Source organism: Thamnophis elegans, chromosome 14 (genome assembly GCF_009769535.1).
Source record: "Thamnophis elegans isolate rThaEle1 chromosome 14, rThaEle1.pri, whole genome shotgun sequence".
NCBI classification, from domain to species: Eukaryota; Metazoa; Chordata; class Lepidosauria; order Squamata; family Colubridae; genus Thamnophis; species Thamnophis elegans.
In genome coordinates this window covers 23,064,203-23,091,386 of record NC_045554.1, presented here as the reverse complement: position 1 = coordinate 23,091,386, position 27,184 = coordinate 23,064,203, and the positions used below count along the sequence as shown (strand labels likewise).

The 27,184-nt window shown below is 48.9% G+C and overlaps 1 protein-coding gene across 1 annotated transcript in view; it reads right to left on the bottom strand.

Moving 5' to 3' along the window:
* Positions 1-27,184, bottom strand: part of MTSS2 (MTSS I-BAR domain containing 2) — a 62,519-nt gene that overhangs the window by 19,636 nt on the left and 15,699 nt on the right. Inside the window, 7 exon segments of the mRNA XM_032230766.1 lie at positions 3,314-3,471; positions 11,959-11,967; positions 12,753-12,827; positions 13,056-13,147; positions 14,150-14,234; positions 25,239-25,312; positions 26,982-27,043. Of these exon segments, the coding sequence (XP_032086657.1) occupies positions 3,314-3,471; positions 11,959-11,967; positions 12,753-12,827; positions 13,056-13,147; positions 14,150-14,234; positions 25,239-25,312; positions 26,982-27,043 (555 nt within the window).

The following is a 27,184-nucleotide window of genomic DNA, read 5'->3' as shown; positions in this document are numbered from 1 at the left end:
TTGTTAGCATCCTTCCTTGGTGGCATTCTGGGTTTTTTAAAGATTTTCCTTCCTCCTGAAATACCTCTCTTCCTCTCTGGGATGGGTAGGGTCAGCCCAATCCTGTGGTTTGAATTGAATTGAATTGAATGGTTTATTATAGGCCGCCCTTTTCCTTGAGGGGACTCAGGGCGGCTAACAACTCATAGGAAGGGGGATACAGACAATAACATATAACATTACATATAATTAAAAAGTAAACAACATTCATCCAACATTCGGGTGGGGGCAGATCAATCTCTACCCCCAGGCCTGGCAGGATAGCCGTTCTTGAGGGCTGCGCGGAAGGTCTGAAGGGTGGTGAGGGTACGGATCCCCACGGGGAGCTCGTTCCAGAGGGTCGGAGCTACCACTGAAAAGGCTCTCCTCCGCGTAGTGGCCAGCCGGCACTGGCTGGCAGATGGCACTCGGAGGAGGCCTAATCTATGAGATCTAATCGGTCTCGGAGGTAATCGGCAGGAGGCGGTCCTCCCAAGTACCCAGATCCACTACCATGGAGGGCTTTATAGGTGGTAAGAAACACCTTGAAGCGCACACGGAGATAACAGGTAGCCAGTGCAGCTCGCGGAGGATAGGTGTTATGTGGGGTGAACCGAGGTGCACCCACAATCACTCGCGCGGCCGCATTCTGGACTAGCTGAAGTCGCCGGATGCTCTTCAAGGGCAGCCCCATGTAGAGCAGGTTGCAGTACTCCAGCCTGGAGGTCACGAGGGCGCGAGTGACTGTTGTGAGAGCTCCCGATTCAGGTAGGGTCGCAACTGGCGCACCAGGCGAACCTGGGCGAATGCCCCCCTGGTCACAGCCGACAGGTGGTGATCAAAGGTCAGCTGTGGATCCAGGAGGACTCCCAAGTTGCGAACCCTGTCTGAGGGGTTGTAAAATTTGACCCCCCAGCCTGAGTGATGGAATGCTAGCCAAATTGTTGGGAGGGAAACACAACAGCCACTCGGTCTTTTCTGGGTTGAGTACAAGCTTGTTAGCCCGCATCCAGTCTCTAACGGCCCTCAAGACCCTGGTTCATCACGTCCACCGCTTCATTGAGTTGGCACGGGGCGGACAGAATACAGCTGTGTATCGTCCGCATATTGATGGTATCTTATCCCGTGCCTCCGAATGATCTCGCCCAGCGGTTCATGTAGATGTTAAATAGTACGGGGGACAGGACGACCCCTGCGGGCACCCATATGTTAGGGACCTCATGGTCGATCTCTGTCCGCCGACCAACACCGACTGCGACCTGTCCGAGAGGTAGGAGGAGAACCACTGCAAAACAGTGCCTCCACCCCCCACCTCCCGCAGTCGTCGCAGAAGGATACCATGGTCGATGGTATCGAAAGCCGCTGAGAGGTCAAGAGGAACCAAGATGGAGGGATGACCTCCATCCCTGGCTCTCCAGAGATCATCGGTCAATGCGACCAAAGCGGTTTCTGTGCTGTAACCAGGTCTGAAGCCGGACTGGAAGGGGTCCAGGTAATCGGCTTCCTCCAAGGACCGCTGAAGCTGGTAGGCCACCACCTTCTCAACAACCTTCCCAATAAAGGGGAGGTTGGAGACTGGACGATAGTTGTTAAGTACAGCTGGATCCAGAGATGGTTTCTTCAGGAGGGGTCTCACCACCGCCGTTTTAAGTGCGGCGGGGAAGTTGCCCCTCCCGAAGCGAGGCGGTAATAACCGCTTGGATCCAGCTCCATGTCACCTCCCTGCTGTTAGCTACCAGCCAGGAGGGACACGGGTCCAGTACACAGGCGTTTCCTCTCCCGGAGCTCCTCGGTGAACCAAGGAGGCCTCCGGGATCCACCACCTCGGAGTGGCCGTAGTGGCGCAATCCGGTCAAGGGACTCCGATGCTGCCGAGTGCCAGGCAGCAACCAGAGTTTCTACCGGATTGTGGGCGAGAGTGTCAGGAATAACCCCAAGCTCCGTCTGGAACCTCAAGCGGTCCATCAGTCTCTTGGGGCGGAACCACTTGTCGGTTTCCTCCTCCCTACAGTGGGGGTTTGGTCTCCGGAAGTCAAGCCTCAGTAGGCAGTGGTCTGACCACGACAGGGGTATGATCTCGTTAACCCCTCAGACCAAGATCACAGCTCCACTGCTCCGAGAGAAATACGAGGTCGAGCGTGTGACCCGCTGAGTGGGTAGGGCCCCCGAAATTATCTGGGTCAAGCCCAATGGCTGTCATGGAAGCCATGAACTCCTGCGCCCCATCAGAGTGTTCACCGAGCGTAGGCAAGTTGAAGTCCCCCAGGACCATAAGCCATGGGGAACTCAGCTGCCAGCTCGGCTACCGACTCGAGGAGCGAGGGGAGGGCTGCTGCAACGCAGTTGGAGGCAGGTACGTTAACAGCAGGCCCACTTGACCCTTGAGGTCCAACTTCAGCAGCAGGGACTCACACCCGACAAGCTCCGGAGCAGGGATCCTACGAGGAACAAAAGACTCCCGAATAACAATAGCCACACCCCCACCCCTTCCCGGAGCTCTCGGCTGATGAAGCACCTGAAATCCTTCTGGGCACATTTCTACGAGGGGGGGACTCCTCCCTCCGGGCCCAGCCAGGTTTCAGTAATACACGCCAGGTCTGCCCCCTCGTCTAAATTAAGTCCCGACGAGGGGAGCTTTGTGGACGACAAGGACCTGGCGTTTAGCGACAACAGCCGGAGACCAGGGTCCTTGTTACTCGCGGCCAATCTGGTCTCGGAGTGGGACTCATAGGGCCGGAAGGAGGGATCTCTATTACGTAGCGATCCCTCCTTCCCCGGTAATGGCCAGCCCTAAAGTCCCCGCCATATCTGCCCCTCCCCGTTACGACCGTAATGCTCCGACCCACTCCCGTGTCTGTGGTCCCCCCACCCACACCTATAGCTCCCGCATTCCATGCCAGGGCCCTCCGAATCAGACACACTCATTCGTTCACTCAATCAATCCCCACGTGATAGTTAAAAACACAAAATACAGCAAATATAGGGCAATAAAAGTGGGCACATTCACACAGTCATACACATCAACCAGACATATCCCAAACACAGAAAGAAGGAAGACAAGAGAAGAAAAAAGATAGAAAAAAAATTGCGCTAAAATTAGAATTAAAGTGCGAAGCCTGCCAAGGCTTGATAGGTCTTAATGTTCACGATGGCTGAAGTCCAGCTATAACCCGGGCGGGGTATTCGGGGGGGTAAGTTGCTAACCCCAAAACCTTGTGCCCAGAGAAAGGGTGGGGAACCCCTTGGACGGTCGCCCTAGAAGAGCTGCGCCCATCCATGGAAACAAGGCACGTACCACCACCGGCTGCAGGTATGCGATGAAGGTGCAGAACCTCCCCCGTTCCTCCACCAGGGCCTTGCGGACTGCCTGCTTCTCCGTCTCCTCCAGCAGGAGGTACAGGTCGTTCACATCCTGCAGGGCATTGTCCAGCTGAGGCTGCAGGTCCCCCCTGCCTAAAAACAACAGCAGACGAGACCATCATGGCTTCTTTACCCAGAGCCTGGCCAAGGCTCTCCTCGGGCGAGGGCTGGCTCTCCGCCAGGTGTCAGGCTGGGACAAACCTGCCGCACACTAAATCAAACAAACTACCGGAGGTTTCCTTTTGCAGCTGAAGGTGTCTCTGGGATTAAATGATTGGGAGTCGAACGGCCTATGATTATTACTGTTAATAACAATAAGCACATAGACAGGAGGCAAGATCAGAGTGGGATATGAAATGTATGAAGTGCACATGGGAGAAGAAACAGGCATTTCTCAAGACCTAAACTCAACCCCTGTTGCATTGTTCACACGTAGAATTCAAATTTATTTAGCATTTGCTTATCTCTAAGGTATCATGCGGCATAATACAGTACAATATATGGATAAGTTCCCAAGAACCATTCGTATAAATTCCCAAATAATTTACTAGATGAATTGAAATTTAATTCTGGGAAAAGAAAACACAATACCTGAGTCCCATTGCATGCTAAGCCCTTCCAAAGAAACCATAATGGCTTAACAGGATGGATTATTTCAGAGAACACCCTAAGAAAATTGCTTGTTGGTCAAACTTGTAAGATGAAACTAGCAAAGCTTGTCCATTGGCTTGTAAAAAAACGCCAACTTACAAAACCTTATGGGAAATCTGGCCTGCCCAAGTCCTCAGAGCAGCACCATAGGTGGCATCTGCTGGTTGTAAAAAGTTTGGGGGGGGGGGAGGAAAAAGAAAGCTCCATTCATCCATTCACTGATTGGCGCCTGCTGGCACTCACTAAAATGTTGCCCAGTAATAATAATATTCCAATAAGGCTCCACCCTTCAGGTCAACCTGCTGCAGAGGAGAGAAAGGCAGAACGAGCAGAGGATCAAGTATCATCTGCTTGTATATATTACATTATATACAATATTGGATACTATATATATATCAGTTTTCAGGTGGTCTTTGTCGGCTAGGCGTTTGGTTCTGGAGATGAGGGTCTTGGCTACAGAGTTGATCTGTGCAGGGTGGTGAGGGGATTGTGTGTTTAAGTAGCGGTAGGTGTGTGTTTTTTTCTTGGAGATGGTGTGTCCTAGGGAGCCATTGGTTTTTTTGTACATTTTGTAGAACGCAGTAAGAAAAAAAGAAAAAACTTCCTCCCTTTTCCAGCACCTTAAAGCTACAGGACATGAAATTAATTTTGAAGGAACCAGGTTAATCTCCAAGGCAGAACACTTCAACAGGAGAATAATTATGGAAGCTATCGAAGTAGAGAAACACCCTCACATCATGAGTAAACGTGACGATACCTCCCACCTACCAGACATCTGGAAACCAGCCCTAGCCAACAAATGAGCCCCACCCAGCACCCAGGCCATTACAACACGAAACAACAATGGACAAACAGCCAGCACCAATCAGCACCAATCTACCAATCATGATACAACCACACAACCAATCATTCCACTTACTGAAACAAAGCCAGCACTCCAAATCTCCCCCACCAAGATTTATAGAAAGACGGCAGTTCCGATCACACTTTAAGCCCAAAACACAGCCTGAAGATGGCGAGTGAGACCTCGCTGGAACCTTGCCAAGACAATCTCAATCTTACATGGGAAAAGACCCGACTACAAGACCAGCATATATATACATACATACATACATACATACATACATACATACATACATACACACACACACACACACACACACACACACTATATTGCCAAAAGTATTTGCTCCCCCATCCAAATAATCAGAATCAGGTGTTCCAATCCCTTCCATGGCCACAGGTGTATAAAATCAAGTACCTAGGCATGCAGACTGTTTTTACAAACATTTATGAAAGAATGGGTCGCTCTCAGGAGCTCAGAGATTTCAGCGTGGAACTGTGATAGGATGCCACCTGTGCAACAAATCCAGTCGTGAAATTTCCTCGCTCCTAAATATTCCACAGTAAGTTGTCAGCTGTATTATAAGAACGTGGAAGTGTTTGGGAACGGCAGCAACTCAGCCACGAAGTGGTAGGCCATGTAAACTCGTCCAACATCATTGTGTGATCTCACAAATGCGCTTCTGGAAGAATGGTTAAAAATTCCCATAAACACACTCCTAAACCTTGTGGACAGCCTTCCCAGAAGAATTGAAGCTGTTATAGCTGCAAAGGGTGGACCGACGTCATATTGAACCCTATGGATAAGGAATGGGATGTCACTTACAGTAAGTTCATATGCGAGTAAAGGCAGGTGAGCGAATACTTTTGGCAATAGTGTGTGTGTGTGTGTGTGTGTGTGTAATTTGATTTCATAGATTTTCACAGATGTAGGTATGCTGGTTCTTGTTGTATTTGGGTCTTTTCCCGTGTAAGATTGAGATTGTCTTGGCAACGTTTCGACTACGTCTCACTCGCCATCCTCAGGCTGGTGTTTTTAGCTTAAAGCGTGGCCGGAGCTGCCGTTTATGGAGGTGGTGACCCTTTGAGAGCTGTATGCAATGAAATTTCATTTTAATATATGCCAATTGGTATACATTCAGTGGCAATAAAGTTATTCTAATATATATGCATTTTCTATTTAGATATAAATAAAGGTGGCAAATTAACGAGAACACCATCTGAAAAAGGCAGACCTCCAAATGCCTTGGAATGGATTCCTAGGCCAACCAATTTCCAAAGGAGGGGGCAGCACAGAGGTGGGTTTCTGCCAGTTCGATCCAGATTGGTTGAACTAGTAGTGGCTGTGGCAGAAGTATTGCACACATGTGCGAGCATACGCGAGCGCACAAGCAAACCGGAGGTAAAAAAATTGGAAAGCCACACCGAGGCAGCATTTCCATAACAGGTGGGCAGAAAGTGTCTGAGGCAGAAGAGGAGCAGGGCTACTCTTTCCAAACACTAGAAGGTCTTAAGGGAGCCTTTTCCTCTTCTAAGCTCCGTCCTTTGGGCTGAGGCTGGAACGACTCTGTCGAGTGCGGAAAGCCTCCTCACTTCCATCAGCCTCCCAAGCAGTTTGGCTGCTTTGAGCCCCCAAGATGGATGTGGCCTCCTTGATGGAAATCCATTGGGCCCCTTCCTCAGAAAGGGGGTCATGTCACCAGTGATGTGCAATAAGGTTTATGGCTGGTGAGGCAGTCCTCTCCCCCAACACCCCACTGACTAAAGCACTTTCTTTCGCCCGCCTGTGCTCGCGGCAGAGCTCGGGTAGGCTGCCGCGAGCTCAGGTGGGCTGTCGCGAGCACAGATGGGCAAAAGAAAGGGCTTTAGTCAGTGGGGTGTCGCGGGAGAGGAGAGAATGCCTGAGCATTGCATTTATTAAAGAAAAAAGAAAAAAAGAAAATTTGAAGGAAAAGAGGGAGCGTGGTGTGGGGGGGCATCAGAAAACGGAAAAAGAGAGGAGGAAGAGTGAGCGCGACGCTGCAGCTTTAAACAGAATGACAGAGTTGAAGCCTCTAAAAATGCGCCCTCTACTATGAGGCAGGAGAATTGCGTGCCTCAACTACCTCGGGATTTTTGGGCTTTTAACTCTCGCTTAACTCTGCCCGAGTGCCTAAAAAGTCAGACTAGATGAGGCATGCAGTTCTCCTGGCTCATAGTAGAGGGCGCATTTTTAGAGGCTTTTTTAAACAGGCAGTCATTCACGGTGTGGCAGCAGCTAGCTAGCCTAACCTCAGCACTCGCCTTTTCCCGTTTACATTTTTTTTTCCTTTTCATGATTGACAGTGGTGAGGCTGTGCCTCCCCTGCCTCCCCTGCCTGCACGTCACTGCCTGTCACCCACCCACGGAAGAATGAGCAGCAGGCCAGAGAAATTGGCTGACCGGAGGTTTTCGGCTCCCTCTTACTTCATCCCAGGGAGGCCAGATAAAAGGGTAGCACCCCAAAATGCAGAAGAGCTTCCACATTCATTGGCTCTTTGTTGTGTTCCCCTAGAAGAGCATCTCCACCACTCCTGTGCTCAGGGGGAATATACTGGTATAGGGCCCAACTGCCCCACGGCCTCTTTTGCAAAATCACAGTGTATATGTGTGTGTGCGTGTGCGCACTCGTAAGCAGTGGGTGCTCCCCTTCAAACAAGCTTCCCACCACAACACTAACGGCCAGCAGCCCACATGCATGGAAGGTGGGGGAGGAAGCCACCCCCAAAAGAGGAATCAGGGAAGTCTGGAAATAGCCAAGCAGAGCCGAGAAACCAGCCAAGGATTTGGGGAGCGAAGGCTGAGATCCTGATGTCCTACTTGGCAGCAAAAATACTGAAGCCAACAAACAGGCAATTTCACGCAGAAATAACTTCCTCAGCCAACTCAGAGATGGAAGTCAATTGATTTGTTTCGCCCTTTCAGAAAGGTGAAAGTGCCCTTTTGGAAATGGGGATCCGAGCACATTCCACGGCTTGGCCCATTCTGCATTCACCGAGAGTCTTGGGCCTCAGAGGTGCTTCTGCCTCTGGGATCAGAGGGTGGATCTCAGCATTGGTGCCCCTGCTGATCTCCCCAGAGAGGAGAGCCAGACCAGACAGGAGGAGGAGGAGGAGGAGGAGGAGGAGGAGGAGGAGGAGGAGGAGGAGGAGGAGGAGGAGGAGGAGAGGGGCTGGTGAGGATTGGGCACAGGCCCGAAATGAAACCGAGCCTGGATCCTTTTATTATATGTTCCTTAAGGTTCATAGAAGAGAACCTACTTTTCTATTATATTGACTGTGTAGAGCCACGATGGGGGTCCTTGAGGCCACTCTCAGAGCTGGCTGAGTCTAACTGCAGAAAAGATTGCCAGGCCAGGCCCCCACCTGCCTTCCTGTTTGAGAAGGAACCGGCCTCTTGCAGGAGCGCCAAGGCTGTCCCTGGGCTGCAATGCGAAGGCCACAGTCGGTTGGCAAGGCAGGCAACAGTTCTCCCCACGGAAGACAATCAACACAAGCCGGCAACAATGACAAGCAGAGACAAACCATCTCTTGGCAGGCATGGGGGGGAAACCAGCCTGACGAAGGGAAGTGGAGACCTGAAGAGCAGTGAGCCTGGAGCTGGCCCTCCGGAAGACAAAAAGAAAAATTGTAGTACAGGCAGTCCCTGACTTACGACCATTCGTTTAGTGACCTCTGAAGTTATAACAGCACTGAAGGAAGTGACTACGACCACTTTTCACAACCACTGTAGCACCCCACAATCACATGATCAAAATCAAGTAGATTCTCTAGACCTGTGATGGAGAACCTGTGGCACGCAGAGAACTCCCTGTGGGCATGTGACGTGTCACCCCAGCACAGTTTCACTGCGTGCCATGCGCCCACCAGTGGTTTTTGGGTCTCTGCTGCACATGTGCAGAGGGTGGGGCGCATGTGGGAGACCCGTGTACATGAGTGGGGCGTGATGGGCGCATAGGGGTCGTCCACACATTGCATTATAATGCACCTGTGCATGCTTTCGTATGTGCGTGCTTTCGGCACCTGGCAACAAAAAGGCTAGCCATCACGGCTCTGTCATGTTTAGCTCTAGGAAACAGGCTAATAGAAGGGAATTCCACAGGACCAAGCTTAGGAAAGAGATAGAGAAAGCTGGATACCCAGTTTGGGTAGTAATACTTGTGAAAAGGTTTAAATTGAGTCCCACCTGAACTGACTACATACTGAAAGCGGTTTTCCTTGGAACGCTGGGAGGTAAAAGGAGATGAGGGGGCCAAAAAACCGCAATGCTGAGACACTATTAAAATCGATCCCAGTTGGGGCATAAAGCAGCTGAAAAGAAGCCACACAACACAGCTGGTCCATGAAATCACTGAGAATCAGACCCAACTGAACAGAAAGCATCCTTATAAACTGGATAGGGAGGAGCAGCACGATATGGTTGCAAAACTGGAGGAGGTTTTGGATCTCTCACACCAGGATTCAGAGAAACTGGGACAAGTTCAGAGAAGTGCAGCTGGGAAGATTGGGGACTAGAAACAAATTCCCTGGAAGAGACACTGAAGGATTTGAGCATGTTCGGATCTGCACAAAAAAAGTCTAAGAGGAATCAAGATGAAGTCGACGGTTCAAAGTTGTTTTTAGATCATTCCAGAGTGCAGCACATAAAGCAATGCATTTAAGTTACCAGAGAGACAGATTTCAACTGCACGTTAACAAAAGCTTCCTGGTGGTTGGGTGTTGGGGAGCCAAGGGCCAAAGCCAGAGTGGGCACTTCTTTGCTGAAAGGAAATGTCAAGGTCATTTGTTGATGTCAGCCTGGTCATCATCGCTTTCCTTCAAGCTTACTGCCAGCTGATATGGAAATGGGGAGGGAGGGAGCAATGGGCATTTTGGAGGGGAAGCGTGCAAGTGGTGTGAGAGTGGATGGGGTGGTTTGGCCTCAGAGAGGCCCCCTTGGGTTGCTTAACATCTTCAAGGCCAACCGTCTTGGGAACGGTATGCATGATGGCAGTGTGGAGCATCTGAGACTTTCCCAAAACAACTTCCTGGCCAATGATTGGACTCTGTCTGTTTAACTTGGCTAATGGGAGGGGGGGGGCTCTGGGGTTAGTTTCAATTTGTCTTTTTCATGCCTATTTGCTTCCGACCTTGCCTGACTTTTGCTGCATTCAGTTTGTTCTTAGTAAAGGTACCTTTTCTCTGAATCTATGGAGTCAAGGGTTTCCTTTCTAAAACATATGAAGAACGGTTGCAGGAACTGGATATGTCTAGTTTAATGAAAAGAAGGACAAGGGGAGACATGATAGCAGTCTTCCAATATCTCAGCGGCTGCCACAAAGAAGAGGGAGTCAAACTATTCTCCAAAGCACCTGAGGGTAGAACAAGAAGCAATGGGTGGTAACTAATCAAGGGGTGAAGCAACTCAGAACTAAGAGAAATTTCCTGGCTGGAACAACTTGCCTCCAGAAGTTGTAAATGCCCCAACACTGAAAGTTTTTAAGAAGATATTGGATATCCGTTTGTCTGTAGGGTATCCTGCCTAAGCAGAGGGTTGGACTGGAAGACCTCCAAGGTCCCTCCCTTCTCTTCTCTTAACAGATCAAAGGCAGCCCTGACAGTTGAACACCTCCAGTGGGACAGAATGTCTCAACTCCATGCCAGGGCAAAAGGTGAAGCAAATGAGTATGATGATGTGCAAGCCAAGTGCCACCTGGGCTGCCATGTACCCCATGGGCCATAAACCTGTGTTAGGGCACCCAAGAAGTAGGTTTCGTGCAATTTTTCGTAAATATGTGGTCTAGTGGTGGGGGCACCAGGCTAGAAACCAGGGGACAGTGAGTTCAATCCCACCTTGGGCCCAAAGCCAGCAGGGTAATCTTGAGCCGGCCCCCTCCTCTCAGGCTCAGACAGGATACGATGGCAAACCGCTTTTGAGAAGCCTTGCTAAGAAAACTGCTGTGACTTGTCCAGTCGGCCACCAGGAGAGATCGGCCATTAGCTGATTTGAGCACAAAAAATCCAAAGCAAAGCAAAACCTTCCCAATGACAATGACAGAAGCAGGGCAGGAATATTGGAAATATTTGGCATCTCAAAAGATGACTCGTTTTGGTCTGCAGCCTTCAGCTGCAGCAACAGGAATGTATCTTCCAAACCAGAAGTCAAGGATCCATTTCATTCTGCTTTGGTTAGATCCACTTTCTGCAGCAAATCCAGCTCTGATCACACACTTCAAGAAGGATTTAGCAAAATTGGAGAAGGGCAAGGAGGGTGTCCACCAAATAAGAAGCCAGATCCTATGAAAAGAGCTTGAGAGGGGACAGGAGGACCCTCTTCAATGTTCTGAAAGGATGTCCCACACGTTCAAGACTGGTTCTATTTCGTATCAAGAGGGCAAGACCCAGAATAACAGGTTCCAGTAACGAGGCAGATTTCAGGTTTAAGTTCACCACGTAAGTGGCCTTCTTGTGATGAATTAGGGCAATACAGAAATGTCTTAATCTGCATATGTAAAAGCTTTTTACTTATTTTTACAAAAATAAAGGTTTACAAATTCACAATAAAGACAAGTTGGACTGTGAATAATGACTCAGAGAACTGGCGGGTTCTTCCTCACAGACTAGAGGTCCAGAGCTCAGGAAGTCTGGATTTCTGTGCTCAGCCTTGTGTCTGACTTGATGGTTCCTTTGATCTATAGGGTCCAATGATGCTGCGTTGAGGTCAAGGAAGTGAGTGTATTCAGGGGATTTGCCAAGAAAAGAAGCCATTGATACAAGTGGGACTCCTGAAGCAGCACTGCTTTTTTTACACGGCCATATACCATATAAGGTGTGAGCTACCCTACATGAGGGCTTCATCAGGCTTCCTGGGGTGAGGGGAAGGTGAAGGTTTCTCTCCAAAGGAGAACCAAGGTCCCTGGGAACCTCAAGGGATCCAGCTATGGTGGCCCCTCATTTGAGGTTTTCTTTCATTTCAGGCCCAGCTGGTGGGATGGTGAAGGAAGAGATCACAAAGCAAAGGAGGAGGAGGCAGGGAGGGAGGGAGGGAGGGAGGGAGAGAGGAAGCTGGGTTGGAAACATTTGACTTACCAAGTAGCTCTACATAGGAATGTGGGAAGGAAAAAAGAGGAGAAAGACGAGAATGAGTGAAAGAAGGGCCGGTACCTACACAGATCCTCTCCCCTCCCCTTGCCCAAACCCCTTTGCCTCTTACAAAATAAAAGTCCCCCCTCCAAGGCATTACTGCAACCTGCCCCTCCCCCTCTCAGCGCTTAGTTTTTTGGGTCACATCTGGATGGAACATGAGATTCCCCTGAGCAAGGAGAGCAAAATCGGAGAATGCTCCAAATCGCCACCCTGAGCCCATTTCAGGTCCCAGACAATCTTCAAAGGAAGGCTCCTCCTCCTCCCCTCCCTCTGCAGAAAGTACCAGATGCAGAAGCTTCTGGAAACATCTGCTCTTTTCCACCCCAGTCCAGGGGAAGCCAGCGGACAGGCGCTCAGATGCTGCTTCCTCTCCTTGGCTTGCAGCCTTCCTGCCGGCTTCCAATCTTCCGCTCCTTCCAGAGTGCCGTGGCCAGGAAGGCCAATGATAAACACGGGAAAGAGGGAAGATGGCTTCTAGGTGCTATCGTCAACCGTCTTTCTGACATTCTAGATGTCAGCTGCAACCCAGGCGTTCTTGCTTTCAGGCCAACAGCAGCTGAATGCAAGTTCCAATGAATGCTGCACTTTTCCAGTCCTGCGGGGATGTAGGTGCAGCTCTCCCAGCCTGGCCGCTATCCCTGCACATCCCCTCTTCTATGGAGACGCCAAACGGCTTCTCTTCTTCTTCACTTCCTCAATGCCACCCAATAGTTCCTTCCACCTCCTGAGATCCTCACCTTTGCGGGCTTTCTTCTGAAGTTTCAGTGTGTCGGAAGACTTCTTCTTTATCTCATGGCGGGCTCGTTTGTACTCTGAAGAGGCAGGAAAGAGGCCACTGTGAAGCTCCTCTCTCGGCTGCCCTCCCCCTTCTGTGGTCAGGGAGAGGCTCCCCACACCACAGCCATAGACTTTCCCAAGGGCAGAAGGCAAGCCCTGTGGGCCACAACTTTCCCCACTTACAGCCATTGTAAGCCCCCCCACGCCCTGCCAGCCTCCTTCCCTGTGTGGCCCCAGCCCCTGGCTCCACAGGGCAGCCCTACCTTTTGCGTGGTCCTTGTCAAGCTGGTTGGCCGTCTTCTTCCAGTCTTCTATCCTCTCCTGCAGGGGGTTGATCAGGCTCTCCATGAGGGCGCTGCAACCATGGAGAAAGGAAGAGGTGAGAGGCAGCTTCCTCTGGCCAGAGCTGAGAAGAGCAGCGGAGCAGCTACTCCTTCTCTTGGAGCAGCCCCAAGAGGTGGGGAAGGATAAGGGTTTAGAGTTTAGAGTTTAATAAAATGTCTATGCTGTCCACTCCCATAGGGACTCTGGGCGGCTCACAACAAGACAAAGAACATTTAAAATTTAAGAATAGAAAATACAATTAAAATTCCACATCATCCATTCCATCTAAGCGGGGCTGGATATCAATCAATAGCCCCAGGCCTGCCGGAACAGCCAGGTCTTGACGGCTTTACGGAAGGCCGGGAGAGTGGTAAGGGTCAGGATCTCTACGGGTAGATCGTTCCACAGGGCCGGCGCAGCAACAGAGAAGGCCCTCCCCCGGGGGGCCGCCAGCCGGCATTGTCCAGTTGACGGCACCTGGAGGAGGCCCAACCTGTGCAATCTTGTTGGTCGTTGGGAGGTAAGTGGCAGGAGGCGGTCTCTCAGGTAGCCAGGTCCTAAACCATGTAGGGCTTTAAAAGTAACGACTAGCACCTTGAAGCGCGTCCGGAGACCAATGGGGAGCCAGTGCAGCTCGCGGAGGATAGGTGTAACATGGGTGTATCTAGATACACCCCATATCGCTCGCACGGCTGCATTCTGGACCAATTGTAGTCTTCGAACACTCTTCAGGGGCAGCCCCTGGTGAAGGAAGCCTTCACCTAATGAAAGTCACCTTTCTCTCTTTTTTGTTTTGCCCTACACAAAGTGGGCCTGGAAATGGGCTCCGTCTTGAACTGGGTGTGTGTGTGTATGAGAGAGAGCCCCCCTGGCCCCGGGGGAATTGGCCACAGAGCAGAGGGAGTAAGACTGGCCCAGGAAGGGGCCGCCTGCTACAGAAGGCTTCTTTCAGCCTTCCCCTTCCAAAGTCCACTCCTCCCCTTTCTGTCTCTGGGCCTGGAAGTGCACCTGAGTTGCACAAGAAAACGCTTACTTGGTGAAGTGCCTCAGCTTGGTCTCGATGCTGCGGTGGCGCATGCACATCCGAGTCAGTGCCGAGCCGATATCTCTTGTGGCTCCTAGAGAGAAAAGGGGCTCCTTAGTGATTGACTGGCAAAGGCAGGAGCCAAAGATCTTTCCTGCAGCCCCACTGGGGAAAAAACTGAAGAGATGGACTTGATATCACTAGGTCAGCCCACCCGGGGCTTCCTGGAGGACACAGCCCAAAGGCCTCCACAAGAGGCAGGCTGGAGACCTCAGCAGCATCTCCCAGAGCCCCCGAAGCTGGACATCAGTTCAGAGTCGCGATGTTCTCTGGCAGTGGCCCAACAGAGCAGCTGCCGTCTTACCTTCAAAGAGTTTCTGTTCTCCTATCAATTCCACCACCCAATCTTACCCAACCTTATCTGGTCCTGCCACCCAACCCCCACCCCGCTGGAAGTCCTCTCCTTGCCGGCAACAGCAGCAGAGTCATGCCACAAGGAGGCAGGGGGGCTAGGAAGAGCAAGATGGGAGGAAGCCCCCCTTCCCTGTGGCCGGATTCTGGCTCAGAGGTTCCTGGTGGAGACCTCCCTCAGGGCTGTCGCAAAGCCCAGCAGAGTCCTCGCTCACTCTGCAAAACATCAGGCTCCATCACTGCTCTGAGCTCATGCTCACATCACCCCCATCCCCCTGGAAGCCAGAGGTGCCATCCACACAAGGGATTCTGAGTGAATTAACGTGCAAAGGGTTTATGTAAGGAAAGAAAAGAGGCAGAAGAGGGGAAGAAGGGCTGACCACCCTCTGTCACTTTGGTATAGGTGGGGCATGTTCTGTGGGGCAGACTGCTTGGGAGGGAGAGGATGGTCTGTTCAGAGCCTGAGAATCAGAAGTGGTTGGAAAACGCTGGACACTCTGTGCATTTCTGAGTTATCAGAAAGAGAATCTGCAAGGAAAAAACAGAAAAAGACTCCGAAGTAAATCTGGCTCTAAAAAGAAGAAGTGGTTAAAGATACAATGTTAACTTGGGCAAAGACCTCTGGCCACACAATTGAGCTAGAAAAGTGGCAACAACTATGGGAAAGGAACCATAAATTAAACATGTCAACAGCTTACAAAGAAAACTTATTAAAAATGTTTTATAGATGGCACATGTCACCAGGAAAATTAGCTCCCAATCAACAACAAGATAAATTTTACAAAATGCTTCACGCTAAGTTAGTACATTGGGACTATAGATCCTGTATATTACTGGGTGACTGGAATGGCGTCATGGATACCAAGAAAGACAAGAAGGCTTTCCGCCAAAATACCCAAAAGCGAGCGAAATTACCTGTCCTTTTTTGATATGATAGATGATTTTGAATTGAGAGATATCTGGCGAGAAAGGAATGCAGAAGAATATGACTTTACCTTTTTCTCTGATAGACATCAATCCTTTTCTAGGATCGACTTTATATTAATAACCAATAATTTGCTTTCTAGGGTAAAGAAGACAAAGATATGCTCCAGAGCCTTATCAGACCATAATCCAGTCTGGATGGAGTTGGGGTGGGGATGCGAGCAAGAAGGTCTTGGAGACTGAATGAAAACTTGTTTAGATATGAGAAAAACATTAATGAATGTAAAAAGTTGTTAAAAGAATATTTTGTTTTTAATATGAACAAGGGTACTTCTATGGAAATGGTATAGGATGCAAGTAAAGCGTACATGAGAGGAGTTCTGATAAATATGAATATACATAGATGCAAACAGGGGGAAAAGAGAATTGAATTTGAGAATGAAATTAGGAAGAGAGAGCAGGAGCTAATCTTAAACCCAGGAGACAAAAATATTAAACAAACAATCGCATTATTAAAAGAGCAATTTAATATGTTAATGTCAGATCAGGTGGCTACCAATTTGCTATATGCAAAACACAACACTTTCTGTAATGCAAACAAATCTGGTAGATGGTTAGCATATCTGATTAGGAAAAAACAGAAGTCTCGTAACATATCGAAATAACAGGAGGAGATTCAAAAGGTTTTTCATGAATTCTTTACAGGTTTGTATACGAACAATAAAATTCAAAGCTTAGATATAGATAGATATTTGGATAAAGAAAAAATATTCATAGTTAAAGACGAGCAGAGGGAAAGATTGAATCAACCAATAACCTCTGGGGAAATCCTACAGGTAATTAAACAGCTAAAAACAGGAAAAGCACCGGGTACAGATGGCTTGACAGTGGCTTACTACAAAAATTTGCAGTTAGAAATGGTAGAACCGCTCAAGGAATTATTTAATAAGATCCAAGTGGAAGGGAAGGTACCCCCATCTTGGAAGACAGACTTTATATCTTTGATACCCAAAGAAGATCAAGATCCTACTCATCCAAAAAATTATAGACCCATATCATTACTTAATATAGATTATAAAATCTTTACTAAAATACTAGCGAACAGGTTAATGTTGGTTATCCAACAATTGATTCATAATGATCAAACAGGTTTTATTCAAGGGAGACAGACATATGAGAACTAACGTAAGATTAATCCTTAATACATTAGAATACCTGGGGAAGAACAACCAAATCCCTGCGGCGCTTATATTTTTAGATGCTGAAAAAACCTTTGATCGAGTGAATTGGCAATTCCTGCTGAAAACACTGCAAAAAATGCAAATAGGGGAGCACTTTTTACAATCAATCAAGCAATATATCAGGAACAACAGTCCAAATCATAGTTAATGGAAGTTTAACAGATTCATTTAAAATCGAGAGAGGCACAAGGCAGGGGTGTCCCTTATCCCCACTATTGTTTATTATAACTTTGGAACTATTGTTGAATAAAATACGGGGTTCAGGGGACCTACAGGGAATAAGGATTAGCCAGCAAGAATACAGAGTACGGGCCTTTGCGGATGATTTGGTTACAACATTAACCCAACCACAGGAATCTGGTAAGGTCTTAATGAATATGATTAATCAATATGGTCAAGTGTCAGAATTTAAAATAAACCTAGGGAAAACAAAGATATTAGCTATAAATATGAATACTAAACAAAGGGAAGAACTAGAAGGAATGACAGGATGTGAAATAGTTAGAAAGGTCAAGTACTTAGGAGGTTATATTTCAACTGCAAACGGCAAGTTATATAAGCACAATTATGAACCACTGTGGTACAGTATACAGACAGAGATGAAAAAAATGGGAGAAATTACAGTTATCTCAGCTGGGAAGAATAGCAGCAGTGAAAATGAATATTCTACCTAAATCTTTATTTCTTTTTCAAACGTTACCAATACTTAAAAATGATGCAAATTTGTTAGAATGGCAGAAGGGTATTAATAAATTTGTATGGGTAGCTGTTCTGTCCCCCCTTCACGGCTCTTAACAAACGCAGGCAGACAAACTTAAAAGGAAGTCTTTTTATCAGTTCTCGGCTCAGACTGGCTTCGAGCCCAAAAATAACATAAATACAAGTCTCCGACAAGAATGCAAAACAAAACTCTTACAAGCAATGCACTTCTTCCAAAGTCTCTACGAATCAGGGTTACAGGAAACACCAAAACACTTATCCAAGTGTATTAAGCAATGTTGTACGCATGAAGGAACGTTGACTCCTGCGACTAGGGCGTGGCAGCATCCGTCCTTTTATCTCCAAACTTGCCTCTAACCAGCCCCAGCTGCATAATGAATCTTGTATCCCAAAAAGACTCACAGCAGACATCTGCTGAGTCACAACAGGTAGGTAAGAAGCTGAAAGTGAAACTTAAAATAATGCAGGATGTGTGTGAAAGAGGAGGCTTGAAATTACCCAATTTAAAACTATATTATGATGCAGTAGTTCTATCTATAATTAGTGATTGGATCAACTCAACAAATGATAGAATACTTAATATTGAAGGGTATGATTTGGTATATGGTTGGCATGCTTATTTGCTATATAACAAAAAGGTGGATAAGAATTTTAAAAGTCATATTTTAAGGAATGCTTTACTGCGGGTTTGGAAAAAATATCAATATAAACTAAATGATAAGTTACCTATGTGGGCTATCCCTAGACATGCAATAGAAAATATGAACATAGTACAAAAACAGGATATAATTACTTACAGGCAGCTTCTTACTGCAGAAAGAGGTGTACCACAATTGAAATCTTTGGATGTATTAAAAAAGGAAAAGGTAATTCAAACATGGTTTCAGTACGGGCAATTACAGGCTAGATGGAAAATAGATTAAAAAATTGGCTTTATGCAAGTCGAGGATAATTTACTTAAACAAATTAGAGACCAAAGTCCAATGCATATAAAAATATTATATAATGTATTAATAGAAATTGACTCTGAAACAGGGCTAGTTAAAGATTGTATGATTAAATGGGCTCAAAATGTTGAAGAACCAATAATGTTGGATACATGGGAAAAGATATGGGTGAGAAATGTAAAATTTACACAGGCCGAAAACTTGAGAGAAAATTTTTATAAGATGTTTTACAGATGGCACCTAGATCCCCCCAAAATGGCTTCTGTGTATTTGAATTTACAACCTAAATGCTGGAGATGTGATTGTATGGACGCTACATATTTTCATATATGGTGGACTTGCAAAAAGGTTAAGGCATACTGGATAAAAATATGGTGGATTATGCAAAATGTTCTTTAAAAAAGGTTAAAGTTTACCCCCCAGCTATTTTTGTTAGGTATAATTACTGACTGTACAGCTGTAGAGATCAACTTGATTTTGCACTTGATAACTGCAGCTAGATTGTTGGTGGCGCAATACTGGAAGAAGGAAGATTTGCCTACTATCCAAGAATGGACATTAAAAGTCACAAACTTAGCAGAGATGGCTAAAATATCTGCATATCTTAAGGACTATTCAAACGAGAGATATAAACGAGACTGGAAAAAATGGATTGACTATATTCAAAATAAATATGGGTCTAGGAAATTTCAGATAGCTTATGATTAAGATCATAAATGATACAAATTGTTTATAGTTAGCCTAACAAGGAGGAGCCAAGCTCAACTTAAAGACGTTATTAATTTTCTACTTTCTCTTTAAGTATATTTTGAACTGTTTTTGTTAAAGATTTATACCTTGTATTGGTTCTGGGAAGTCGGGAAGGGGAAGGTTGGGGGAGGGGGGAGGGAGGGGAGTATACTAGGTTAGAGGAGGGGTGTGGATTTTAAGGTAATATGATTGTATATGTATACTGCTATTTTTTCTTTTTTATGTATATTGAAATGGAATTATAAATACCATCAACACAAAATGGAGTTTGCTCAGAAGCTGAAATACACCAAGTGAATTAGAGGAAGAGTGGGAAGCAGAGGAGAGAAGAAAGATAGGAGGAGAGGGACAGGAGAGAGGGTGAGGGGGGGTAGATGAGGTGTATAAGGAGGAGTAGTAAGGGAAGAGAGGAGGAGAAAGGAAGGGGAAGTAGAGTAGAAAAGGATGATGGAGGGAAGAAAGGAGGTAGAGAGGGGGAGGAGAGAGGGGGAAGAAAGTGTCAGATAAGGTATAAATATGGTGTATGGAGAGCAGAAGAGCCAATAACTGGGTTTTTTATTATTTTGGTAGTTGATGGCAAGATGAATTGATGTAATTACTTAATAATACAACATGATATTGACTATGTAATAGTATACATGTGATTATATGCTATGAAAATGGAAAATAATTTTTTTTTATGGAAAAGAAATGATATTAAACTATATCTGGGTTTGCGGAAATATCATCCTAAGGAAACATAAACTGAATTCTGAAAGAGACACCTATAACAATAGAACAGAAAGTGAGAGAGGAGGACATTTAGACATTTAGACATTTATTACGATTTATAGGCCGCCCTTCTCCCTGAGGGGACTCAGGGCGGCTTACAATCACGGGAAGGGGGGTGCAATAATACAAGACAAACAGTGAGTAAACAAGATAGATAATAAAACACCAACTTGCATTCAACAGTCAACACTCGGGCGGGTAATTTAAAACTTATCCCCAGGCCTGCTGGGAGAGCCAGGTCTTAAGGGCCGTGCGGAAGGTCTGGATGGTGGTGAGGGTACGAATCTCAACGGGGAGATCGTTCCACAGGGTCGGAGCTGCAACAGAAAAGGCTCTCCTCCGTGTAGTCGCCAGTCGACATTGACTGGCAGATGGAATCCGGAGGAGGCCCAATCTGTGCGATCTAATCGGTCGAAGGGAGGTAATCGGCAGAAGGCGGTCTCTCAAGTACCCAGATCCACTACCATGGAGTGCTTTAAAGGTGGTCATCAATACCCTGAAGCGCACCCGGAGATCGACAGGTAGCCAGTGCAGCTCGCAGAGGATGGGTGTAATGTGGGCGAACCGCGGTGCGCCCACTATCACTCGCGCGGCTGCATTCTGGACTAACTGCAGTCGCCGGATGCACTTCAAGGGCAACCCCATGTAGAGCCCATTGCAGTATTCCAGCCTAGAGATCACAAGGGCTCGAGTGACTGTTGTGAGAGCCTCCCGGTTCAGGTAGGGCCGTAACTGGCGGACCAGGCGAACCTGGGCAAATGCCCCCCTGGTCACAGCCGACAACTGATGGTTAAAAGTCAGCTGTGGATCCAGGAGGACTCCTAGATTACGGACCCTATCTGAGGGGTATAAAATTTGACCCCCCAGCCTGAGTGTTGGAATGTCAGCCAAATTGTTGGGAGGGAAACACAACAGCCACTCGGTCTTGTCTGGGTTGAGTACCAGTTTGTTAGCGCTCATCCAGTTCTTAACGGCCTCAAGGCCCCGGTTCATCACGTCCACCGCTTCATTGAGTTGGCACGGGGCGGACAGATACAATTGTGTATCGTCCGCATATTGATGGTATTTTATCCCGTGCCTCCGGATGATCTCGCCCAGCGGTTTCATGTAAATGTTAAATAGTAGGGGGGATAAGACCGAACCCTGCGGCACCCCATATGTTAGGGGCCTCAGGGACGATCTCTGCCCCCCGACCAACACCGACTGCGACCTGTCCGAGAGGTAGGAGGAGAACCACTGCAAAACAGTGCCTCCCACCCCCACCTCCCGCAGTCGTCGCAGAAGGATACCATGGTCGATGGTATCGAAAGCCGCTGAGAGGTCAAGGAGAACCAGGATGGACGCATGGCCTCCATCTCTGGCCCTCCAGAGATCATCGGTCAATGCGACCAAAGCGGTTTCAGTGCTGTAACCGGGTCTGAAGCAGGACTGGAAGGGGTCAAGATAGCTAGCTTCCTCCAAGGCCCGTTGAAGCTGGAAGGCCACCACCTTCTTGACAACCTTCCCAATAAAGGGGAGGTTGGAGACAGGACGGTAGTTGTTTAAAACGGCTGGATCCAAGGATGGTTTCTTCAGGAGGGGTCTCACCACCACCGTCTTAAGTGCGGTGGGGAAGTGCCCCTCCCGAAGGGAGGTGGTCAGGACCGCCTGGATCCAGCCATGTGTCACCTCCCTGCTGTTGGCAACCAGCCAGGAGGGACACGGGTCCAGAATACAGGTGGAGGCACTTACAGCTCGAATGGCCTTGTCCACATCCCCAGAGGCAACATCCTGGAACTCAACCCAGAGATGGTTTACCAAGTAATCCCCCTGTGTCTCGGCTGGATCTACGGCGGTGGAGTCCAAGTCCGAACGAAACCGAGCAACTTTGTCCGCCAAGAACTGGGCATAGTCCTCAGCCCTACCCTGCAAGGGGTCTCCCGCATCCCTTCTATTAAGGAGGGAGCGGGTGATCCTAAACAGGGCGGCTGGGCGTGACTCGGCGGACGCTACCAAGGCAGAGATATGCGTTCTTTTGGCAACTCTTAGTGCCCCGATGTAATCCTTGGTGCAGGTAGTCAAAAGTGCTCGGTTCTCCTCAGACTTATCGGACCTCCACAGGTGCTCTAGGCGTCTCCTCCGGCGCTTCTTCTCCCGGAGTTCCTCGGTGAACCAAGGAGGTCTCCGGGATCCGCTGACCCGGAGGGGCCGTAGTGGCGCAATCCGGTCAAGAGACTCCGACGCCGCCGAATGCCAGGCGGCAACCAGAGTCTCCGCCGAACTGTGGGCGAGAGTGTCGGGAATTACCCCAAGCTCCGTCTGGAACCTCAAAGGGTCCATAAGTTGCCTGGGGCGGAACCACCTGGTCGGTTCCTCCTCCCTACGGTGGGGGTTTGGCCTCCGGAAGTCAAGCCTCAGTAGGCAGTAGTCTGACCACGACAGGGGTATGATCTCATTACCCCTCAGACCAAGATCACGCATCCACTGCTCCGAGAGGAATACGAGGTCGAGCATGTGACCCGCTGTGTGAGTTGGGCCCCGAATTACCTGGGTCAAGCCCATGGCTGTCATGGAAGCCATGAACTCCTGCGCCCCATCAGAGCGTTCACCGAGCGATGGCAGGTTAAAGTCCCCCAGAACTATAAGCCTGGGGAGCTCAACTGCCAGCTCGGCTACTGACTCGAGGAGCGAGGGGAGGGATGCTGCAACGCAGTTGGGAGGCAGGTACGTTAGCAGCAAACCCACTTGACCCTTGAGGTCCAACTTTATCAGCAGGGACTCACACCCGGCAAGCTCCGGAGCAGGGACCCTACGAGGTAACAGAGACTCCCGGATAATAATAGCCACACCGCCACCCCTTCCCTGGGCTCTCGGCTGATGAAGCACCTGAAATCCCTCTGGGCACATCTCTACAAGGGGGACTCCTCCCTCTGTGCCCAGCCAGGTTTCAGTAATACATGCCAGGTCTGCCCTCTCGTCAACAATTAAGTCCCGGATGAGGGGAGCTTTGTGAACAACAGACCTGGCATTTAGCAACAGCAGCCTGAGACCAGGGTCCTGACTACTCGCGCCATCTGGTCTTGGAGTGGGACTCATAGGGCCGGAAGGAGGGATCTCTGTAATGTAGCGAACCCTCCTTCCCCGGTAATGGCCAGCCCTAAAGTCCCCGCCATATCTGCCCCTCCCTGTTATGACCGCAATGCTCCGACCCTCTCCCGTGGCCATAGTCCGCCCAACCACCCCAGTGACCCCCGCAAACCCCGGCAGGTCCTCCGAGTCAATCATACCCAAGCTCTCACACAAGCAGTCCTCACGAGTAATTAAAAAACACAAATTACAACAATAATAATAATAAAAGTGAGATCATTCACACCATCCCAGACAATCCCATGCACTCAACATACCAGTTTAAAAAATTAAAATTTAAAAATTAAAGGAGAGAATGAAAGGAAGACGGAGGAAAGAAGAAAGAGGTAAGGAGAGGAAGATGGAAGGAAGATGAAGAGAAGGAGAGAGGTAGGAAGGGGAAGAGGAAGAGTAGGAGTAGGAGAAAGATAAGGGAAGAAGGAAGGGGAAGGAGATGAGGAAGTAGAGAAAGGAGGGAGGGAGAAAAGAAAGGGAAAATAAGGTGGTGCTAGAAAGGAGGAAGGGATGGTAAACAAAGCAACCCAAATAGTACATTGTAACTTATTAAATGAAAGAATAAATGTATAAGAATGATAAATGTAAAGAAGAATAACAATCATGTGAATGTATACTTAAAATGGTATGTAAGAGAATAAAAAAATAAAAATTCCGGGGGAAAAAAGAAACTCCCTAGAGGCCCCAATTAGCTTTTCCTCATGGAGGCAGCTCCCCCTTCAGCCAGCAGAGCTTCAGAGGAAGCCTTGGAGGCCCTGTGGGGCTGGACCAGACAATCTGCAGGGCCTCAGATTTTATGAATTCCTCCAAAGGAAACTTCACCCACTTAGAATTTCCTCACCTGCCCAGACCCCTAGGAGCTCCTCACATTCACAAGGGGCGGCGGCTTGGGGGTCAAACTGAGGAAGAAAGAGAGTTGGCCAAAAGAGGTTGGAGGACGTGGGAGAGGCCAAGGCTCCGCTCTGCAGGCATCTTCTCTAGAGGCTCTGGAGGATTTCGGAGGCTACCCTTCTACCCCCATAACAGATCTAAGGGGCATCTGGGAGTGGCTTCTCTGGGCCTCCCCCCCCCCCGAGACTTCCCGCAAGCACCCACCTTCCTCAGGTGACCCAACATGACCATCACCCTGCGACCAGCTCTCTCCCTGCTTTCTGAAGGCTCCCCTGGAGGAATTCAAGGTAAAAGAAGCAAAAGGATGCCACCTCTCTGGCTCTTTGGTGATGTTGAAGTACCCCTCCCCAGAAGTGCAGCCAGGCTCTTCGTGGGGGTTACTTTTTCTCCCCACCCCTCTTGCCCTTCTGTCCTCCCAGCCTCTCTCCTAGACCCCCTGGCAGGGAAGCCCACAAACCAGGGAAGTGATTCAAACCTACCATGGACACTGGTTTGGCTCTAATTGTGCTTTTAAAAACTGGGGAGCAGGGGTGTTAAAGGCAAGATATGGAGAGGATATAGGAGACAGTAAGCCCTCCCCCTGCTCCCTCTAAGGATCTTCCTCTTGATGACTCCGTGGCCTTTTAAAAAAGATCCCTGCCTTCAACCTCCTGCCAGATGAATGCATACAAACAAACCCACACCCAAGGCCTGTTCAGAGCATCCTGTTTTACATGCACAATATGTTCATTGGTGCAAGGCAGATGTGCATGAGGAGGGAAGGGACAAATCCTGCAGCAGAAATCCACTCTCTGCAGCAGCAGCAGAATCCAGAGGCATTGATGCACCTCAGAGAGAGTCCAACTCCTCATCTCCAGAAAATCTGCGATCCAGCCTGAAATTCATTGACCCTTCCTGAGCGTGCCGCTTCTCTCCATTCTGGGGCCTCAAATGGGGAAAAGGCTTTGAAATTTCATTTTTTCAGGCTGAAGCTTCTCCAGGAATCAAAGCACCAGAGCAAAAATAAAAGCAGAAACATGAGTATTTCTCACACCGGGAACCACAGCTGCACAATGGATGGACCAAGTGTGGATCGTGCCAGTCTGGGAGCAGGAGGGGCCTTGGGTGGCCTCAGGTAAGAGCCAAAATTAAAAGAGAGGCAGCTGCTCCCTCCCTCCCTTCCTGGGCCCAGGTCCAGGTTTACGAAGTGGTGCCAGAAGGAGAGGCATTCTCAGAACTGGGCCCAGCTGGGCTTGGATCAACGAAACTCCCCCTTCAAGCCCTGGAAGGGGCTTCCCAGGGGCCGCACCAATTTCCCCTCCCAAACTCCCCACAGCTCCTCACCTCTGGTGTTGGTGGCCATGTCTGCCACTCTCTGGAAGGCCTCCAGGAAAGCCACTGCAGCCAGTATGGTGGTCCTAGGGAGAAAGAGGGGCTCAGGTCGAGAGGAGAGGTGGTCCTTTGCGGGAGGATGGAGGGACAAGACACGGGAGCCTCAGGCCGGGGGAAGCTACAGGGCAACAGGAAGGCAACCTTGGCAGAGAGAGACAGAGGCAGTTTCCTGGGCAAAAGGGGGTTGAAGCTTTCTGAAGTCCGGAGCAGGGAAATACCCTCCCCTAATTGTCTGGGGTAGAAGAAGGGGGCACCGCAAAACAAGACTTGTGAAATTCTTGGATTATAGCCAATCTCAATGAAGTGAGATTTAGACTCCCTGCCAAGTTGATTTCCTGACCGGGCTAATTTCTCTTGCCAAACCAAAGTGCCTTCAGCCAGACTCTCCCGAGGGGGGGGGGGGAGAAAGCAAGAGGTGCCTGCTGGCCTGGAAAGTCTCCTTACATCCAAAGTCTGCAGAACTTCTGCATGGCACAAACCAAGGCAACATCCAATGGGGTCACGTGAAAGAGGAAGACATGGATTGTCCCAAACGGGTGAAGATCTTCTTCTCGGGGCTCCTCCCTTTCTCTAGGTGGGAGGGGGAGGGGTAAGCTGAGGCGAATCCAGCTATTGAGACCTTCCAGTCAAAAGCATCGACTGGCACTGGGCTGGAGCAGAGATGGGCATCATCCGCACATCAAGGGCCCCATAGCCAATCAGGCCCAGGGTGTTTAGATGGATGCATGAAAACATGGAATGATGATTCCTCCGCCCCCATCCACGTCCTCCTGCCTTTCCTTTCCATCTTCAACACCTGTATCTGAGAGAGAGATCGGCCAGGATCTCTTCTACGGAGACACTCCTGGCAGGCATTTCACAAGCAGAGGCCTCTATCTCGCACCCATTCTTTCCATCCGCTTCTTGCCTTCGCTGTGCGAGTGTGGAGGGAGCGTTCGGAGGAACCAATCCCCCCAAAGGATGCAGCTGCTTTAATGCTTTGAGGAAAGGTGCTTCTTTTTTGCACCAACATACTTCACAGAGTATCTTTTTTGAAGGCCATGCACAGCCTTAGCAGACAGGCTCCTCTTTCTTCTTGTTCCTTTCCTAGATGTAAAGGTAGCCAAATGCACGTTGTTGACTTTGAGGGGAGGTTTATTACAAGCCCCTCCTTAAAATTCTCTGCCAAACTGCAGTGCAAACTCCAGTCAGCCCTTTGTTCACTTTTCTGTTTCTTGGAAACCAGCTGCTTTATATTCTTTCCTACGGCTCTTAGGTTGGTCTTGAAAAGCTGCTGGCCAGGCACAATTGAAGCCCAAAACAGCCGGGTTGGGCAGGTGGTGGTTGCAGCTGTTCAGAACAGCAGGAGGCCCTAACTCCCCCCCCCCCCCGTTCCCCAGAAGCATCAAAAAGGGGGTGTCAGAGTGACTGGCTAATCTTAATCTATTTGGACTTTTTGATAAGCCTCACACCAAAACCTCCATGCACATTTAACAGAGACGGAGAGAAGCGCAGACGGCCTGACTGGGCCTGAGACGCTCAGCCGGTCGGGCCGCCCTTGGCAGAAACCCAGAAGTTCTGCCTACCACCATCTGCTTGCAAAAACGGTCTCCCAGCTCTCTGAACAGCCTTCCAAATAACTGTTTCTTCGAAAAAGGAGCAATCCGCTTCCCTGGGCTGGGAAGCCAATGGCAGCTGTTCTGCAGGGGAACTCACCGCAGCTGGGAGTGGAGCTTCGTGGCTTTCGAGTTGAAATCTTCCCAGACAGGGTAGGAGCTCTGCAAGACAAGGAGAAAAGAGTTTGAGCACCCCCAGCCTCTACCTTCCCTGGGTAACAGCAGAGACCTATAAGGTAGTGTGTGTATGGGGGGGGAGTCTGCTCATCTCCCTGGGGTGCCAGAAAGGCCCCGCTGGAACCA